This window comes from Oncorhynchus clarkii, chromosome 13 (assembly GCF_045791955.1).
Source record: "Oncorhynchus clarkii lewisi isolate Uvic-CL-2024 chromosome 13, UVic_Ocla_1.0, whole genome shotgun sequence".
NCBI classification, from domain to species: Eukaryota; Metazoa; Chordata; class Actinopteri; order Salmoniformes; family Salmonidae; genus Oncorhynchus; species Oncorhynchus clarkii.
In genome coordinates this window covers 5,808,277-5,829,646 of record NC_092159.1, presented here as the reverse complement: position 1 = coordinate 5,829,646, position 21,370 = coordinate 5,808,277, and the positions used below count along the sequence as shown (strand labels likewise).

General features: G+C 43.1%; 1 protein-coding gene across 1 annotated transcript in view; it reads right to left on the bottom strand.

The window, feature by feature from the left end:
• Window positions 1–20,346, bottom strand: part of LOC139424204 (dynamin-2-like) — a 56,105-nt gene extending 35,759 nt beyond the window's left edge. Inside the window, exons 1-4 of the mRNA XM_071175883.1 lie at window positions 19,917–20,346; window positions 9,273–9,346; window positions 6,676–6,825; window positions 1,688–1,788 (exon numbers count right to left, since the gene is read on the bottom strand). Of these exons, the coding sequence (XP_071031984.1) occupies window positions 1,688–1,788; window positions 6,676–6,825; window positions 9,273–9,346; window positions 19,917–20,077 (486 nt within the window). The 5' untranslated portion in view covers window positions 20,078–20,346. The remainder of the gene's footprint in view (window positions 1–1,687; window positions 1,789–6,675; window positions 6,826–9,272; window positions 9,347–19,916) is intronic.
• Between the last annotated feature and the right edge of the window lie 1,024 nt (window positions 20,347–21,370).

The window sequence follows — 21,370 nt, the reverse complement described above, 5'->3', positions numbered from 1 at the left end:
TCTCTTTCCCTGTAACATATACTTAATTACCCCCTTTCTCTTTCCCTGTAACATATACTTAATTACCCCCTTTCTCTTTCCCTGTAACATATACTTAATTACCCCCTTTCTCTTTCCCTGTAACATATACTTAATTACCCCCTTTCCCTGTAACATATACTTAATTACCCCCTTTCTCTTTCCCTGTAACATATACTTAATTACCCCCTTTCTCTTTCCCTGTAACCTATACTTAATTACCCCCTTTCCCTGTAACATATACTTAATTACCCCCTTTCTCTATAACATATACTTAATTACCCCCTTTCCCTGTAACATATACTTAATTACCCCCTTTCTCTTTCCCTGTAACCTATACTTAATTACCCCCTTTCTCTTTCCCTGTAACATATACTTAATTACCCCCTTTCTCTTTCCCTGTAACATATACTTAATTACCCCCTTTCTCTTTCCCTGTAACCTATACTTAATTACCCCCTTTCTCTTTCCCTGTAACATATACTTAATTACCCCCTTTCTCTTTCCCTGTAACATATACTTAATTACCCCCTTTCTCTTTCCCTGTAACATATACTTAATTACCCCCTTTCTCTTTCCCTGTAACATATACTTAATTACCCCCTTTCCCTGTAACATATACTTAATTACCCCCTTTCCCTGTAACATATACTTAATTACCCCCTTTCCCTGTAACATATACTTAATTACCCCCTTTCCCTGTAACATATACTTAATTACCCCCTTTCCCTGTAACATATACTTAATTACCCCCTTTCCCTGTAACATTTACTTAATTACCCCCTTTCCCTGTAACATATACTTAATTACCCCCTTTCCCTGTAACATATACTTAATTACCCCCTTTCCCTGTAACATATACTTAATTACCCCCTTTCCCTGTAACATATACTTAATTACCCCCTTTCTCTTTCCCTGTAACATATACTTAATTACCCCTTTTCTCTTTCCCTGTAACATATACTTAATTACCCCCTTTCCCTGTAACATATACTTAATTACCCCCTTTCTCTTTCCCTGTAACATATACTTAATTACCCCCTTTCTCTTTCTCTGTAACATATACTTAATTACCCCCTTTCTCTTTCTCTGTAACATATACTTAATTACCCCCTTTCTCTTTCCCTGTAACATATACTTAATTACCCCCTTTCTCTAGACTTAATTACTTTAACATGTACTTTATTACTCTTTGGATATGAACTACACACAACATAGAAGATATACTATATTACTTTAATATTTAAAGTGTAGGTGTGTCCAAACTTTTGACTGGTCCTTTATATCTGCATCAAAAACACAGGTGACCGACCGCCTGAAACATTTTAACCCAAAGTAAAGACATTTCAGGCTGAGGAGTGAGTTTCAATCACTCAATCCCCTTCTGTTATACACTGAATAGAGAGTAGAGTGCCATCTGGTCAAAAGTAGTGCACTATCTAGGGAAAAGGGTGCCATTGTGGTCAAAAGTAGTGCACTATCTAGGGAATAGGGTGCCATTCTGGTCAAAAGTAGTGTACTATCTAGGGAATAGGGTGCCATCTGGTCAAAAGTAGTGCACTATCTAGGGAATAGGGTGCCATCTGGTCAAAAGTAGTGCACTATCTAGGGAATAGGGTGCCATTTGGGGAATAGGGTGCCAGTTGGGACCATAACCACAGTCTCTGACCTGCATCAGCATGTCTCTGATCTGGTGCTCGATGTCGACTGGCTGGTCTCCCACCGCTACCTTAGTCATCCCTGGTAGATCTATAAGAGTCAGGTTTAACACTGAGGAGGGAGGGAGGGAGGGATAGAGGGAGTAGGGAGAGAGGGATGGGAGTAGGGAGAGAGGGATGGGAGTAGAGAGAGGAAGGGAGGGTGTGTGGGAAAGGGGGGAGGATAGAGGGGGGGGAGAGAGAAGGGGGGGGGGAGAGAGAGAAGGGGGGGGGGGGGAGAGAGAGAAGGGGGGGGGAGAGAGAAGGGGGGGGGGGGAGAGAGAGAAGGGGGGGGGAGAGAGAAAGGGGGGGGGGAGAGAGAAGGGGGGGGGGGAGAAGAGAGAGAGAGAAGGGGGGGGGGGAGAGAGAGAAGGGGGGAGAGAGAGAAGGGGGGGGGGGGAGAGAGAGAAGGGGGGGGGAGAGAGAGAAGGGGGGGGGGGGAGAGAAGGGGGGGGGGGAGAGAGAAGGGGGGGGGGAGAGAGAGAAGGGGGGAGAGAGAGAGGGGGGGGGGGGGGAGAGAAGGGGGGGGGAGAGAGAAGGGGGGGGGGGGAGAGAGAAGGGGGGGGGGAGAGAAGGGGGGGAGGGGGAGAGAGAAGGGGGGGAGGGGAGAGAGAGAAGGGGGGAGGGGAGAGAGAGAAGAGAGAGAAGGGGGGGGGGAGAGAGAAGGGGGGGGGGGGAGAGAGAGAAGGGGGGGAGGGGAGAGAGAGAAGGGGGGGGGGGGGAGAGAGAGAAGGGGGGGGGGGGAGAGAGAGAGAAGGGGGGGGGGGAGAGAGAGAAGGGGGGGGGAGAGAGAAGGGGGGGGAGAGAGAGAAGGGGGGGGGGAGAGAGAGAAGGGGGGGGGAGAGAGAAGGGGGGGGGAGAGAGAGAGAAGGGGGGGGGGGGAGAGAGAGAAGGGGGGGGGAGAGAGAGAGAGAGAGAGAGGGGGGGGGGGAGGGGGGGGGGGGGGAGAGAGAAGGGGGGGGGGGGAGAGAGAAGGGGGGGGGGGGGGGAGAGAAGGGGGGGGGGGAGAGAGAAGGGGGGGGGAGGGAGAGAGAGAGGGAGAGAGAGAAGGGGGGAGGGAGAGAGAGAGGGAGAGAGAAGGGGGGAGAGAGAGAGAGGGAGAGAGAAGGGGGGAGAGAGAGAGAGGGAGAGAGAGAAGGGGGGGAGGGAGAGAGAGAGGGAGAGAGAAGGGGGGAGAGAGAGAGAGAGACAGAGAGAGAGAGAGATTAAATTATTCAATTCAAATGGAAAATGTATTTGCTTATTGTACATCAATCTACAGAGAGGGAGGTTTACACTGTAACAGGGGTGTTCAAAGAGCTGTAGATGGGCCTTGGGATGAGAGATGTGTACCTAACCTGACATGAGAGATGTGTACATAACCTGACCTGAGAGGTGTGCACCTAACCTAACCCGGGAGATGTGTACCCAAACTAACCTGAGAGATGTGTACCTATCTGAACCTGAGACATGCGTGCCTAACCTAACCTGAGAGATGTGGACCTAAACCCGACCACTGACTGTAGCAGAACATAGGATCTCATTGTAGATGTCGGTTGCAAGAAAACCATGGGAGACTCGTAGGGAGTATCTGATAGTCCTAGATATATCAGTGAACCATGGGAGACTCGTAGGGAGTATCTGATAGACTCAGTCCTAGATATATCAGTGAACCATGGGAGACTGGTAGGGAGTATCTGATAGACTCAGTCCTAGATACAGTGCCTTGCGAAAGTATTCGGCCCCCTTGAACTTTGCGACCTTTTGCCACATTTCAGGCTTCAAACATAAAGATATAAAACTGTATTTTTTTGTGAAGAATCAACAACAAGTGGGACACAATCATGAAGTGGAACGACATTTATTGGATATTTCAAACTTTTTTAACAAATCAAAAACTGAAAAATTGGGCGTGCAAAATTATTCAGCCCCCTTAAGTTAATACTTTGTAGCGCCACCTTTTGCTGCGATTACAGCTGTAAGTCGCTTGGGGTATGTCTCTATCAGTTTTGCACATCGAGAGACTGAAATTTTTTCCCATTCCTCCTTGCAAAACAGCTCGAGCTCAGTGAGGTTGGATGGAGAGCATTTGTGAACAGCAGTTTCCAGTTCTTTCCACAGATTCTCGATTGGATTCAGCTCTGGACTTTGACTTGGCCATTCTAACACCTGGATATGTTTATTTTTGAACCATTCCATTGTAGATGTTGCTTTATGTTTTGGATCATTGTCTTGTTGGAAGACAAATCTCCGTCCCAGTCTCAGGTCTTTTGCAGACTCCATCAGGTTTTCTTCCAGAATGGTCCTGTATTTGGCTCCATCCATCTTCCCATCAATTTTTAACCATCTTCCCTGACCCTGCTGAAGAAAAGCAGGCCCAAACCATGATGCTGCCACCACCATGTTTGACAGTGGGGATGGTGTGTTCAGCTGTGTTGCTTTTACGCCAAACATAACGTTTTGCATTGTTGCCAAAAAGTTCAATTTTGGTTTCATCTGACCAGAGCACCTTCTTCCACATGTTTGGTGTGTCTCCCAGGTGGCTTGTGGCAAACTTTAAACAACACTTTTTATGGATATCTTTAAGAAATGGCTTTCTTCTTGCCACTCTTCCATAAAGGCCAGATTTGTGCAATATACGACTGATTGTTGTCCTATGGACAGAGTCTCCCACCTCAGCTGTAGATCTCTGCAGTTCATCCAGAGTGATCATGGGCCTCTTGGCTGCATCTCTGATCAGTCTTCTCCTTGTATGAGCTGAAAGTTTAGAGGGACGGCCAGGTCTTGGTAGATTTGCAGTGGTCTGATACTCCTTCCATTTCAATATTATCGCTTGCACAGTGCTCCTTGGGATGTTTAAAGCTTGGGAAATCTTTTTGTATCTAAATCTGGCTTTAAACTTCTTCACAACAGTATCTCGGACCTGCCTGGTGTGTTCCTTGTTCTTCATGATGCTCTCTGCGCTTTTAACGGACCTCTGAGACTATCACAGTGCAGGTGCATTTATACGGAGACTTGATTACACACAGGTGGATTGTATTTATCATCATTAGTCATTTAGGTCAAAATTGGATCATTCAGAGATCCTCACTGAACTTCTGGAGAGAGTTTGCTGCACTGAAAGTAAAGGGGCTGAATAATTTTGCACGCCCAATTTTTCAGTTTTTGATTTGTTAAAAAAAGTTTTAAATATCCAATAAATGTCGTTCCACTTCATGATTGTGTCCCACTTGTTGTTGATTCTTCACAAAAAAATACAGTTTTATATCTTTATGTTTGAAGCCTGAAATGTGGCAAAAGGTCGCAAAGTTCAAGGGGGCCGAATACTTTCGCAAGGCATTGTAACTATAGTAACAACATGGAACTAGACTATAGTAACATGGAACTAGACTATAGTAACATGGAACATGAGGTTGTTTTAGGGCCTTCATTTTTGTGGAACCCAGCAGAACAGTATCCCGAAGGCATATAGAGTCAGGCGAAGAGAGAGTGGGAATATGCATATGTAATTATGCCTAGTTTAAGGCATTATTAATACTTGTTATGTTTTGTGTTTTTCTTTTGCTTTTCAAGTCTTGTGCTGTCACTCTCTTAGGAACCCGAAGGAGGAAACGGATGAAGTCAACATCTCCAGCTGAAACGGATGAAGTCAACATCTCCAGCGGAAACGGATGAAGTCAACATCTCCAGCGGAAACGGATGAAGTCAACATCTCCAGCGGAAACGGATGAAGTCAACATCTCCAGCGGAAACGGATGAAGTCAACATCTCCAGCGGAAACGGATGAAGTCAACATCTCCAGCGGAAACGGATGAAGTCAACATCTCCAGCGGAAACGGATGAAGTCAACATCTCCAGCGGAAACGGATGAAGTCAACATCTCCAGCGGAAACGGATGAAGTCAACATCTCCAGCGGAAACGGATGAAGTCAACATCTCCAGCGGAAACGGATGAAGTCAACATCTCCAGCGGAAACGGAGGAAGTCTACATCTCCAGCTGAAACGAATGAAGTCAACATCTCCAGCGGAAACGGATGAAGTCAACATCTCCAGCTGAAACGGATGAAGTCAACATCTCCAGCTGAAACGGAGGAAGTCTACATCTCCAGCTGAAACGGAGGAAGTCTACATCTCCAGCTGAAACGGAGGAAGTCTACATCTCCAGCTGAAACGGAGGAAGTCAACATCTCCAGCTGAAAAGTCATTATCAGTTGTCCGACGAGAGATGGAAATGAGAGTCCATAGTGTAATTACAGATCAGAGGACATTAGTCTCGGAGGTGTCAACAAAATAATCAACCGTGAAAGTGAACCATGTTTTATTTTCTGTTCATTTATAAGTCATTTCAAAGTTTATGTGATGTTGAACAGTATGGAAATACTATTGAAAAAGGAGGGACTGTCGGGTTGTAGTTTGAAATACTGGCTATACTGGTTAATGGTTACGGTCACTGATAAGGTTGGATCGCTGTGGATTAGTGAAGAATGTGGGCCGAGGTCAGGTCAGATGTGGACTAGGGAGGAATGTGGGCCGAGGTCAGGTCAGATGTGGACTAGGGAGGAATGTGGGCCGAGGTCAGGTCAGATGTGGACTAGGGAGGAATGTGGGCCGAGGTCAGGTCAGATGAAGGGAGAAGGAACAGTTTTATTAAACACATCACTTGACTTCCTGCCTAGCAACATAGACGTAGTGTTTAGACGAGCAGGAGACTGCCTAAAGGAGGGTATAAATACTGGTGCTGCTGGAAACTTTGTCTTGTGCAGCTGTTTGACCCAGTGGGGGAAAACATGTGGTTTCTGCTTTGACTAGTTGTCCATTAGTTGTTCACTCTGTTTACCAGAACCTAACAAAGCATAACTGCATTCAGGACTGTGTGTTTTGCATGTCCGTGTGTGCCTATGTTTGCATGCGTCCGTGCTTGAACATATGTCCGTGAGTCTCTCGCTCTGTGTGTGTGTGTGTGTGTGTGTGTGTGTGTACCATTAGGGGAATAGACTCGGAGGTTGATGGGAACAGCAGAGATTCCCTTATTGGACCCAGTGATGCGATCAGTCTCGGCCTCAATCTCCAAACGCACCTCATCAAAGTCCACAAACTTACGACCTTTACAATGAAGGAACTCAGCATACTCTGTTATTAAAGAGAGAAGGATGGAGGGATAGAGAGAGAGAGGGAGAGAGGGACATAGAGAAGAGGTTAGAGGGAGGGAGGGAGGGACATAGAGAAGAGGTTGGAGGGAGGGAGGGAGGGAGGGAGGGAGGGAGGGAGGGAGGGAGGGAGGGAGGGAGGGAGGGAGGGAGGGAGGGAGGGACATAGAGAAGAGGTTAGAGGGAGGGAGGGAGGGACATAGAGAAGAGGTTAGAGGGAGGGAGGGAGGGAGGGACATAGAGAAGAGGTTAGAGGGAGGGAGGGAGGGAGGGACATAGAGAAGAGGTTAGAGGGAGGGAGGGAGGGACATAGAGAAGAGGTTAGAGGGAGGGAGGGAGGGAGAGAGAGAGAGAGAGAGGGAGGGAGGGAGAGAGAGAGAGAGAGAGGGAGGGAGGGAGGGAGGGAGAGAGGGAGGGAGGGAGGGAGGGACATAGAGAAGAGGTTCAAGGGAGAGAGAGAGGCAGAGAGAGAGAGGGAGAGGGAGAGAGAGAGAGAGGGAGGGAAGAGGTTAGAGGGAGGGAGGGACATAGAGAAGAGGTTAGAGGGAGAGAGAGAGGGATAGAGAGAGGGAGAGAGAGAGGGAGGGAGGGAAGAGGTTAGAGGGAGAGAGGGACATAGAGAAGAGGTTAGAGGGAGAGAGAGAGGGATAGAGAGAGGGAGAGAGAGAGGCAGAGAGAGGGATAGAGAGAGGGAGAGAGAGAGGGAGGGAAGAGGTTAGAGGGAGAGAGAAAACATCTGTAAGTCACCACAAAAACGAAGCATGTCATGATTGATTAAATTCAGATTGTGTTACTGGCCTACACACCATACCCCATCATGCCAAATTTGAGTTATGTTTTTAAATTTTTTGACTAATTCATTAAAAATGAAAAGCTGAAATGTCTTGAGTCAATAAGTAATCCACCCCTGTGTTATGGCGAATCTAAATACGTTCAGGAGTAAACATGTGCTTAACATTTCACATAATAAGATGTATGGACTCACTCTGTGTGCAATAATAGTGTTTAACATACTTTTTGAATGACTACCTCGTCTCTGTACCACACATATAATTATCTGTAAGGTCCCTCAGTCGAGCAGTGAATTTCAAACACAGATTCAACCACAAAGACCAGGAAGGTTTTCCAATGCCTTGCAAAGAAGAGCACATATTGGTAGATGGGACAACAAAAAGAAGCAAACATTGAATATCCCTTTGAGAATGTTATGGTGAAGTTATTAATTACACTTTGGATGGTGTATCAATACACCCAGTCACTACAAATATACAGGCGTCCTTCCTAACTCAGTTGCCGGAGAGGAAGGAAACCGCTCAGGGTTTTCACCATGAGGCCAATGGTGACTTTAAAACAGTTACAGAGTTTATTGGCTGTGATGGGAGAAAACTGAGGATGGATAGACAACATTGTAGTTACTCCACAATACTAACCTAAATGACAGAGTTTATTGGCTGTGATGGGAGAAAACGGAGGATGGATAGACAACATTGTAGTTACTCCACAATACTAACCTAAATGACAGTGTACAAAATACAAATATTAAAAATCATGCATCCTGTTTGCAATAAGTTTTTTTAGGATAAAAATAAACCGAATAGAGCTAAGCACAGAACCTGGTTCAAACTACTTTCCAACAGACACTGGGAGACAAATTCACCTTTCAGCAGGACAATAACCTAAATCACAAGGCCAAATATACACTGGAGTTGCTTACCAAGACAACATTAAATGTTCCTGCCTGGCCTATTTACAGTTTTGACTTAAATCAACTTGAAAATCTATGGCAAGACTTGAAAATGGTTGTCTAGCGATGATCAACAACCAACTTGACAGACCTTGTGATTTTTAGACAGGGTCCATTCTAGAGTTTTAAGGTGATTTTTAGACAGGGTCCATTCTAGAGTTCTAAGGTGATTTTTAGACAGGGTCCATTCTAGAGTTCTAAGGTGATTTTTAGACAGGGTCCATTCTAGAGTTCTAAGGTGATTTTTAGACAGGGTCCATTCTAGAGTTCTAAGGTGATTTTTAGACAGGGTCCATTCTAGAGTTCTAAGGTGATTTTTAGACAGGGTCCATTCTAGAGTTCTAAGGTGATTTTTAGACAGGGTCCATTCTAGAGTTCTAAGGTGATTTTTAGACAGGGTCCATTCTAGAGTTCTAAGGTGATTTTTAGACAGGGTCCATTCTAGAGTTCTAAGGTAATTTTTAGACAAGTGTCCATTCTAGAGTTCTAAGGTGATTTTTAGACAGGGTCCATTCTAGAGTTCTAAGGTAATTTTTAGACAGGGTCCATTCTAGAGTTCTAAGGTGATTTTTAGACAGGGTCCATTCTAATTCTAGAGTTCTAAGTCATTCTATGGTGAGATCAGTTTTCTACATTTCTCCCTCATACGTGCGTGCGTAGGTGCGTGAGTGTGTGTGCATATCCACCTGCTTGGTTGTTGACCAGTTGAAGGACGAGAGGTCTTCGGGTCACGATACCAGAGCCCCGGGGTAGAAAGTCCCTTGAAGAAAGACACAGATCATTTAACACACACACACACACACACACACACACACACACACACACACACACACACACACACACACACACACACACACACACACACAGGGAGACCACTCCATAACCTGTTCATTATTAATAATTGTTCATTACACTCTTAGAAGAAAAAAAAGACCTCTAGAACCTAAAAGGGTTATTCAGCTGTCCCCAGAGAACCCTTTGAAGAACCTTTTTTGGTTCCAGATAGATCCTTTTTCGTTCCAGGTAGAACCTTTTTGGGTTCCATGTAGGGCCCTTTCTAAAAAGGGTCTCCCTAGAACCAAAAAGGGGTTTCCTACGGGGACAGCCGAAGAACCCTTTTGGGTTCCATGTAGGGCCCTTTCTAAAAAGGGTCTCCCTAGAACCAAAAAGGGGTTTCCTACGGGGACAGCCGAAGAACCCTTTTGTCCTAAGAGTGTTTTTCTAATGTAACATTGTGCTTTGGCACTATCATCAATACGTCATGACAACAAAGCTAAATGACAATGAATTGAGAGAGAGGGAAAGAGAGAGAGATGGAAAAACAGTGAGAGAAAAGAGAGAGAGCGCGAGAGAGAGATACAGGGAGAGAACGAGAGGGGGATATACGATGGAAATCAAATAATTTCCAGGTCAACGTCTTTGCATCAACCCAGGACCCTGAAAGCATCTGTGTGTGTGTGTGTGTGTGTGTGTGTGTGTGTTAGATCCAGGACAGTAAGGGGGAGGGGAATACGGACAGTCAAGTTTCTCCCAACCAACCACTATTGCACACACACACACATACAGTACATTAGGGCTGACCCCAATTAGTTGACTGGTCGATTGTTTGGTCGTCAGGCTGTTGGTTGACCAAGATTGTTTGAGTCGAGCAGTAACAAATACATATATATTTGCGCCCATCTCAGGGCACTAATCCATTATGGAGGCTGAGACTAAAAGCCTATTTATACTTGATCTGAAGATATGGTCAGAGGCTCCATATGGATGGTGTGACCCAATTGCAGAGCCTCCAGAGGCAAGCAGAGGCCCAACGGCACTCCCTACCACATCGCCATGCCCCTCCCAAATGTTGAACCAATGCAGAGGCCCAAAGGCACTCCCTACCACATCGCCATGCCCCTCCCAAATGTTGTACCAATGCAGAGGCCCAACGGCACTCCCTACCGCAACGCCAAGCGCCTCCCAAATGTTGTACCAATGCAGAGGGCTCTGTACAGCTCTACATTGACATGATTGGTTAGCTCACAGAGCATTGCACCTGTACATAGCCCATCTGTAAATAGCCCATCCAACTACCCCATCCCCATACTGTATTCATTTATTAATTTTGCTCCTTTGCACCCCAGTATCTCTACTTGCACATTCATCTTCTGCACATCTATCGCTCCAGTGTTTAATTTCTACATCGTAATTACCTCGCCACTATGGTCTATTTTATTGCCTTTACCTCCCTAATCTCACCTCATTTGCACACACTGTATATATACTTGTTGTTCTACTGTATCATTGACCTTATGTTTGTTTTAATCCATGTGTAACTCTGTGTTGTTGTCTGTATGTTTGTTTATTCCATGTGTAACTCTGTGTTGTTGTCTGTGTCACACTGCTTTGCTTTATCTTGGCCAGGTCGCAGTTGTAAATGAGAACTTGTACTCAACTAGCCAATCTGGTTAAATAAAGGTGTTCTCAACTAGCCTACCTGGTTAAATAAAGGTGTTCTCAACTAGCCTACCTGGTTAAATAAAGGTGTTCTCAACTAGCCTCCCTGGTTAAATAAAGGTGTTCTCAACTAGCCAATCTGGTTAAATAAAGGTGTTCTCAACTAGCCTACCTGGTTAAATAAAGGTGTTCTCAACTAGCCTACCTGGTTAAATAAAGGTGTTCTCAACTGGCCAATCTGGTTAAATAAAGGTGTTCTCAACTAGCCTCCCTGGTTAAATAAAGGTGTTCTCAACTAGCCTCCCTGGTTAAATAAAGGTGTTCTCAACTAGCCTCCCTGGTTAAATAAAGGTGTTCTCAACTAGCCTCCCTGGTTAAATAAAGGTGTTCTCAACTGGCCAATCTGGTTAAATAAAGGTGTTCTCAACTAGCCTCCCTGGTTAAATAAAGGTGTTCTCAACTAGCCTCCCTGGTTAAATAAAGGTGTTCTCAACTAGCCTCCCTGGTTAAATAAAGGTGTTCTCAACTAGCCAATCTGGTTAAATAAAGGTGTTCTCAACTAGCCTCCCTGGTTAAATAAAGGTGTTCTCAACTAGCCTACCTGGTTAAATAAAGGTGTTCTCAACTAGCCTCCCTGGTTAAATAAAGGTGTTCTCAACTAGCCTCCCTGGTTAAATAAAGGTGTTCTCAACTGGCCAATCTGGTTAAATAAAGGTGTTCTCAACTAGCCTCCCTGGTTAAATAAAGGTGTTCTCAACTAGCCTCCCTGGTTAAATAAAGGTGTTCTCAACTAGCCTCCCTGGTTAAATAAAGGTGTTCTCAACTAGCCAATCTGGTTAAATAAAGGTGTTCTCAACTAGCCTCCCTGGTTAAATAAAGGTGTTCTCAACTAGCCTACCTGGTTAAATAAAGGTGTTCTCAACTGGCCTCCCTGGTTAAATAAAGGTGTTCTCAACTAGCCTCCCTGGTTAAATAAAGGTGTTCTCAACTAGCCTCCCTGGTTAAATAAAGGTGTTCTCAACTAGCCTCCCTGGTTAAATAAAGGTGTTCTCAACTAGCCAATCTGGTTAAATAAAGGTGTTCTCAACTAGCCTCCCTGGTTAAATAAAGGTGTTCTCAACTAGCCTCCCTGGTTAAATAAAGGTGTTCTCAACTAGCCTACCTGGTTAAATAAAGGTGTTCTCAACTAGCCTACCTGGTTAAATAAAGGTGTTCTCAACTAGCCTCCCTGGTTAAATAAAGGTGTTCTCAACTAGCCTACCTGGTTAAATAAAGGTGTTCTCAACTAGCCTCCCTGGTTAAATAAAGGTGTTCTCAACTAGCCTACCTGGTTAAATAAAGGTGTTCTCAACTAGCCTACCTGGTTAAATAAAGGTGTTCTCAACTAGCCTACCTGGTTAAATAAAGGTGTTCTCAACTAGCCTACCTGGTTAAATAAAGGTGTTCTCAACTAGCCTACCTGGTTAAATAAAGGTGTTCTCAACTAGCCTACCTGGTTAAATAAAGGTGTTCTCAACTAGCCTACCTGGTTAAATAAAGGTGTTCTCAACTAGCCTACCTGGTTAAATAAAGGTGTTCTCAACTAGTCTACCTGGTTAAATAAAGGTGTTCTCAACTAGCCTACCTGGTTAAATAAAGGTGTTCTCAACTAGCCTACCTGGTTAAATAAAGGTGTTCTCAACTAGCCTACCTGGTTAAATAAAGGTGTTCTCAACTAGCCTACCTGGTTAAATAAAGGTGTTCTCAACTAGCCTACCTGGTTAAATAAAGGTGTTCTCAACTAGCCTCCCTGGTTAAATAAAGGTGTTCTCAACTAGCCTACCTGGTTAAATAAAGGTGTTCTCAACTAGCCTCCCTGGTTAAATAAAGGTGTTCTCAACTAGCCTCCCTGGTTAAATAAAGGTGTTCTCAACTGGCCTACCTGGTTAAATAAAGGTGTTCTCAACTAGCCTACCTGGTTAAATAAAGGTGTTCTCAACTGGCCTACCTGGTTAAATAAAGGTGTTCTCAACTAGCCTACCTGGTTAAATAAAGGTGTTCTCAACTAGCCTACCTGGTTAAATAAAGGTGTTCTCAACTGGCCTACCTGGTTAAATAAAGGTGTTCTCAACTAGCCTACCTGGTTAAATAAAGGTGTTCTCAACTAGCCTACCTGGTTAAATAAAGGTGTTCTCAACTAGCCTACCTGGTTAAATAAAGGTGTTCTCAACTGGCCTACCTGGTTAAATAAAGGTGTTCTCAACTAGCCTACCTGGTTAAATAAAGGTGTTCTCAACTAGCCTACCTGGTTAAATAAAGGTGTTCTCAACTAGCCTCCCTGGTTAAATAAAGGTGTTCTCAACTAGCCTACCTGGTTAAATAAAGGTGTTCTCAACTAGCCTCCCTGGTTAAATAAAGGTGTTCTCAACTAGCCTACCTGGTTAAATAAAGGTGTTCTCAACTAGCCTACCTGGTTAAATAAAGGTGTTCTCAACTAGCCTACCTGGTTAAATAAAGGTGTTCTCAACTAGCCTACCTGGTTAAATAAAGGTGTTCTCAACTAGCCTCCCTGGTTAAATAAAGGTGTTCTCAACTAGCCTACCTGGTTAAATAAAGGTGTTCTCAACTAGCCTTCCTGGTAAAATAAAGGTGTTCTCAACTAGCCTACCTGGTTAAATAAAGGTGTTCTCAACTAGCCTACCTGGTTAAATAAAGGTGTTCTCAACTAGCCTTCCTGGTAAAATAAAGGTGTTCTCAACTAGCCTACCTGGTTAAATAAAGGTGTTCTCAACTAGCCTACCTGGTTAAATAAAGGTGTTCTCAACTAGCCTCCCTGGTTAAATAAAGGTGTTCTCAACTGGCCAATCTGGTTAAATAAAGGTGTTCTCAACTAGCCTACCTGGTTAAATAAAGGTGTTCTCAACTAGCCAATCTGGTTAAATAAAGGTGTTCTCAACTAGCCAATCTGGTTAAATAAAGGTGTTCTCAACTAGTCTACCTGGTTAAATAAAGGTGTTCTCAACTAGCCTACCTGGTTAAATAAAGGTGTTCTCAACTAGCCTACCTGGTTAAATAAAGGTGTTCTCAACTAGCCTACCTGGTTAAATAAAGGTGTTCTCAACTAGTCTACCTGGTTAAATAAAGGTGTTCTCAACTAGCCTACCTGGTTAAATAAAGGTGTTCTCAACTAGCCTACCTGGTTAAATAAAGGTGTTCTCAACTAGCCTACCTGGTTAAATAAAGGTGTTCTCAACTAGCCTACCTGGTTAAATAAAGGTGTTCTCAACTAGCCTACCTGGTTAAATAAAGGTGTTCTCAACTAGCCTCCCTGGTTAAATAAAGGTGTTCTCAACTAGCCTACCTGGTTAAATAAAGGTGTTCTCAACTAGCCTCCCTGGTTAAATAAAGGTGTTCTCAACTAGCCTCCCTGGTTAAATAAAGGTGTTCTCAACTGGCCTACCTGGTTAAATAAAGGTGTTCTCAACTAGCCTACCTGGTTAAATAAAGGTGTTCTCAACTGGCCTACCTGGTTAAATAAAGGTGTTCTCAACTAGCCTACCTGGTTAAATAAAGGTGTTCTCAACTAGCCTACCTGGTTAAATAAAGGTGTTCTCAACTGGCCTACCTGGTTAAATAAAGGTGTTCTCAACTAGCCTACCTGGTTAAATAAAGGTGTTCTCAACTAGCCTACCTGGTTAAATAAAGGTGTTCTCAACTAGCCTACCTGGTTAAATAAAGGTGTTCTCAACTGGCCTACCTGGTTAAATAAAGGTGTTCTCAACTAGCCTACCTGGTTAAATAAAGGTGTTCTCAACTAGCCTCCCTGGTTAAATAAAGGTGTTCTCAACTAGCCTCCCTGGTTAAATAAAGGTGTTCTCAACTAGCCTACCTGGTTAAATAAAGGTGTTCTCAACTAGCCTCCCTGGTTAAATAAAGGTGTTCTCAACTAGCCTACCTGGTTAAATAAAGGTGTTCTCAACTAGCCTACCTGGTTAAATAAAGGTGTTCTCAACTAGCCTACCTGGTTAAATAAAGGTGTTCTCAACTAGCCTACCTGGTTAAATAAAGGTGTTCTCAACTAGCCTCCCTGGTTAAATAAAGGTGTTCTCAACTAGCCTACCTGGTTAAATAAAGGTGTTCTCAACTAGCCTTCCTGGTAAAATAAAGGTGTTCTCAACTAGCCTACCTGGTTAAATAAAGGTGTTCTCAACTAGCCTACCTGGTTAAATAAAGGTGTTCTCAACTAGCCTACCTGGTTAAATAAAGGTGTTCTCAACTAGCCTACCTGGTTAAATAAAGGTGTTCTCAACTAGCCTACCTGGTTAAATAAAGGTGTTCTCAACTAGCCTACCTGGTTAAATAAAGGTGTTCTCAACTAGCCTACCTGGTTAAATAAAGGTGTTCTCAACTAGCCTACCTGGTTAAATAAAGGTGTTCTCAACTAGCCTACCTGGTTAAATAAAGGTGTTCTCAACTAGCCTACCTGGTTAAATAAAGGTGTTCTCAACTAGTCTACCTGGTTAAATAAAGGTGTTCTCATCTAGCCTACCTGGTTAAATAAAGGTGTTCTCAACTAGCCTACCTGGTTAAATAAAGGTGTTCTCAACTAGCCTACCTGGTTAAATAAAGGTGTTCTCAACTAGCCTCCCTGGTTAAATAAAGGTGTTCTCAACTGGCCAATCTGGTTAAATAAAGGTGTTCTCAACTAGCCTACCTGGTTAAATAAAGGTGTTCTCAACTAGCCAATCTGGTTAAATAAAGGTGTTCTCAACTAGCCAATCTGGTTAAATAAAGGTGTTCTCAACTAGTCTACCTGGTTAAATAAAGGTGTTCTCATCTAGCCTACCTGGTTAAATAAAGGTGTTCTCAACTAGCCTACCTGGTTAAATAAAGGTGTTCTCAACTAGCCTACCTGGTTAAATAAAGGTGTTCTCAACTAGCCTCCCTGGTTAAATAAAGGTGTTCTCAACTGGCCAATCTGGTTAAATAAAGGTGTTCTCAACTGGCCAATCTGGTTAAATAAAGGTGTTCTCAACTAGCCTACCTGGTTAAATAAAGGTGTTCTCAACTAGCCTCCCTGGTTAAATAAAGGTGTTCTCAACTAGCCTCCCTGGTTAAATAAAGGTGTTCTCAACTAGCCTACCTGGTTAAATAAAGGTGTTCTCAACTAGCCTCCCTGGTTAAATAAAGGTGTTCTCAACTGGCCAATCTGGTTAAATAAAGGTGTTCTCAACTGGCCAATCTGGTTAAATAAAGGTGTTCTCAACTAGCCTACCTGGTTAAATAAAGGTGTTCTCAACTAGCCTCCCTGGTTAAATAAAGGTGTTCTCAACTAGCCTACCTGGTTAAATAAAGGTGTTCTCAACTAGCCTACCTGGTTAAATAAAGGTGTTCTCAACTAGCCTCCCTGGTTAAATAAAGGTGTTCTCAACTAGCCTACCTGGTTAAATAAAGGTGTTCTCAACTGGCCTCCCTAAATAAAAATAAAATAAATAAATAAAGGTGAAATAAAATAAAACTATTTTAAAAAAAATGGTAGGTGGGGGAGATTACATCCGGTAGAAAACACAAACACACTTCCTTGACAACAACTCTGCACTGCTCTGCGAAGCGCAAGAAGCATAAATGCCCTGACTTCTCCTGAGGCCCTGACTTCTCCTGAGGCCCTGACTTCTCCTGAGGCCCTGACTTCTCCTGAGGCCCTGACTTCTCCTGAGGCCCTGACTTCTCCTGAGGCCCTGACTTCTCCTGAGGCCGTATCACTGTAAATGCTGCAAGGCCCAATGCAGAAGTCAGACCATGCAGCGCCCAGATGTACAATGTACTTCTCTCTGCAGAATGCGCTCTCTCCTGCCAATTTGGGCACATTGTTTCATAACTTCATTGTGTGAATTTGCATCTGATTGTTAGTGTCTATCAATTCCCCATTATATATATATATATCACCAGGAGTACATTTACTGTTAATTGCTATCATTTCTAATCTACAATGTTTGTTACTTTGGTTACGGTCATTTCGGTTAACGTATTCAATATGAAACATTTTATCAGGAGATTTTCTCCCTGCAGGCTGCAATGTTTTTATTTGTTGGCTTTATGTAGGCTGTCTTTACATAGTTGACAATGTTTTTATTTGTTGGCTTTATGTAGGCTATCTTTACATCGTTGACAATGTTTTTATTTGTTGGCTTTATGTAGGCTATCTTTACATAGTTGACAATGTTTTTATTTGTTGGCTTTATGTAGGCTGTCTTTACATAGTTGACAATGTTTTTATTTGTTGGCTTTATGTAGGCTGTCTTTACATCGTTGACAATGTTTTTATTTGTTGGCTTTATGTAGGCTGTCTTTACATAGTTGACAATGTTTTTATTTGTTGGCTTTATGTAGGCACACACACACACACACACACATCACTTCTTCCTAACTGTTTAGCCCTGACCAAGCAGACAGGAAGGAAGGAAGTGATCACCAAATGGAACCCAAATGGAACCCTATTCCCTATGTAGTGCACTACTATTGACTAGGGCAAATAGGGTGTAGTGCACTACTACATAGGGTTGACCCCTAGACTTACTGCAGCCACCACACACACACACACACACACACCACTGTCCACCAGAGATGACATATGACATCACAGCTTATGACATCAATAATGACCTCACCACCCAGCCACCCCATCAATGCCCCTACTGTCTATCTCTCTGAGACACACACACACACACACACACACACACACACACACATACAGGCTAACACGCAGGAGTCTGTAAATATGGATGGGGCATGAGAGGGACAGAAAATGTGTTATCTTTAATACAAAATAATAGACTACGGACCCTATTCCCTTTATAGTGCACTAAGTAAAACACTATGGACCCTATTCCCTTTATAGTGCACTAAGTAAAACACTATGGACCCTATTCCCTTTATAGTGCACTAAGTAATACACTATGGACCCTATTCCCTTTATAGTGCACTAAGTACTACACTATGGGCCCTATTCCCTTTATAGTGCACTAAGTACTACACTATGGACCCTATTCCCTTTATAGTGCACTAAGTAATACACTATGGGCCCTATTCCCTTTATAGTGCACTAAGTAATACACTATGGACCCTATTCCCTTTATAGTGCACTAAGTAATACACTATGGGCCCTATTCCCTTTATAGTGCACTAAGTAATACACTATGGACCCTATTCCCTTTATAGTGCACTAAGTACCACACTATGGACCCTATTCCCTTTATAGTGCACTAAGTAATACACTATGGACCCTATTCCCTTTATAGTGCACTAAGTATTACACTATGGACCCTATTCCCTTTATAGTGCACTAAGTACCACACTATGGACCCTATTCCCTTTATAGTGCACTAAGTAATACACTATGGGCCCTATTCCCTTTATAGTGCACTAAGTAATACACTATGGACCCTATTCCCTTTATAGTGCACTAAGTAATACACTATGGGCCCTATTCCCTTTATAGTGCACTAAGTAATACACTATGGACCCTATTCCCTTTATAGTGCACTAAGTACCACACTATGGACCCTATTCCCTTTATAGTGCACTAAGTAATACACTATGGGCCCTATTCCCTTTATAGTGCACTAAGTAATACACTATGGACCCTATTCCCTTTATAGTGCACTAAGTACCACACTATGGACCCTATTCCCTTTATAGTGCACTAAGTAATACACTATGGACCCTATTCCCTTTATAGTGCACTAAGTATTACACTATGGACCCTATTCCCTTTATAGTGCACTAAGTACCACACTATGGACCCTATTCCCTTTATAGTGCACTAAGTAATACACTATGGGCCCTATTCCCTTTATAGTGCACTAAGTAATACACTATGGACCCTATTCCCTTTATAGTGCACTAAGTAATACACTATGGACCCTATTCCCTTTATAGTGCACTAAGTAATACACTATGGACCCTATTCCCTTTATAGTGCACTAAGTACTACACTATGGGCCCTATTCCCTTTATAAGTAAAGTAGTGCACTATGGACCCTATTCCCTTCATAAGTAATACACTATGTGGTGAATAAGGTTCAATTTGGGACGTCTCTCTCTACCTCTCGATGAAGCTAACACACGACACAGACCAAATTATACAGACCAATCTATTGAATATTATATAATGTTAGGTTATAAACTACAACACCAGTCTACACACACACACACTGACACACACACACACACACACACACACACACACACACACACACACACACACACTGGCACACAAACAGAAACATACACACAAGAACACACGCATGTGCGCACACACACACACACACACACACACACAGGATCCATGTTAAAGTTCGATAGGATAGAGTCAATATAACAGACAGACATACTGTAGGTCTATGAGCTGATTGCTGTGTGTGTGTGTGTGTGTGTGTGTGTGTGTGGGTGTGTGTGAGAGATAGAGAGAGAGAGACTCTCTTTCAGTCTCCTCCCCCCTTTCTCAAACCCCCACTATCTCTCCCCCCACGCCTTTATCCCTTTATTTTGACAGCTAGTTGCGCAAAGTGCGTAAAGGTTATTCGTGAATAAACCCGCTCATCAGAACCGGAAAAAAGACGTGACAACTCGTAGACCCGATGTTGCTTCGTTGGCTACTTTTACGCCATGCAAGGGACGGTATATATAGCATATAACTTGCACTACAAACTTTATGTAAAAAGCCCCAAAGCTCCGCCAGCATGCATCCAACCCTTCACTTTATATAGATTGACTTTCTATGTGTATAGTATTTCTATACTCAACCCGTTACCCAGCTCTGGTCCAGAGCGTTAGTGCGCGTTCCCTCTTTCACTCATAAATGTATGAACGCGTAGTAACGCCAAGGACCAGAGCTAACCATTACTACTCACCTTCCAACGAAATTTTCCAGAACAGAGCTTTTCCCGGCGCTCTGCCCTCCGACCACGGCGATTTGCGGCAGGTCCAGGTTGCAGCTCTGGCCGATGCAGCTGAAGGCGTCCTGGAGCTTGTTGATGAGGGGAATAAGGTCTTCCATACCCCGGTTCCCCATGGCTGCTGCTCTTCTCTCCGGCGGACTCAACTCAGGATTCTCGGAGAGACAGGGAGAGAGAGAGAGATGGGTCGGATCTTTGCGCTCTCTCACTTGCGAACTGGAGTTTCCTTTCACGGAAAAAAAGCGTAAAAGTCAAGTCGACTGTTAAAACGTGATTGTTGTCAGATTTGGGTTAGGCTCCGTAACTAGATTCTAAATAACAGGGCTACAGTGACGCGCTATTTAAATGAATAGAAAACACGGAATAGAAAACTACAGTGATAAAACTTCAGTCAGTCATCATCCGGTCAGGCGACACGCAGACTCTGCTCCAGACCGTGGCTCCGCCTGTCATACACTTACACCTCTTCTCATTGGTCATCACAGTGTCTGTCAACGTATAGGAGGAGCCTACTGTATGATTGGTTTTCGTGTGTTGAGAAAAATGGGCGTTAGACACGCCTCCGTGGACCCGGCAATGTCCTGCTATTGGCCGCAAAGTGTGTCAATCAAATACCCTTTCAAAAGTTTAAAGTGTCTTTCTCGCCTTTGCATCCTCTCAGTCTCCTTTAATTTGACCTTAATTCAACTACACTGATCTGAAAGAGCTGAATTAGGTGAAACACACACCAGTTCGTGTCAAAGCTTTACTTGTCTTGAGATAATCAGACATAAACAGGAGTGTTGTGTTTAGAGCAAGATGCAAAGCAAATCACATTTTATTGGTCACAGACACATGGTTAGCAGATGTTATTGCGAGCGCAGCGAAATGCTTGTTCAATCACAAAAATATGTGAATAACTAGATCTATTGATACAGTAGCTTACTATACAGTATCGTTATACAGCATTGATATACAGCATTGATATACAGCATTGATATAAAGCATTGATATACAGCATTGATATACAGCATTGTTATACAGCATTGATATACAGCATTGATATACAGCATTGATATACAGCATTGATATACAGCATTGATATAAAGCATTGATATAAAGCATTGATATACAGCATTGATATACAGCATTGATATAAAGCATTGATATAAAGCATTGATATACAGCATTGATATACAGCATTGATATAAAGCATTGATATACAGCATTGTTATACAGCATTGATATACAGCATTGTTATACAGCATTGATATACAGCATTGATATAAAGCATTGATATAAAGCATTGATATACAGCATTGATATAAAGCATTGATATAAAGCATTGATATACAGCATTGATATACAGCATTGATATACAGCATTGATATACAGCATTGATATAAAGCATTGATATACAGCATTGATAT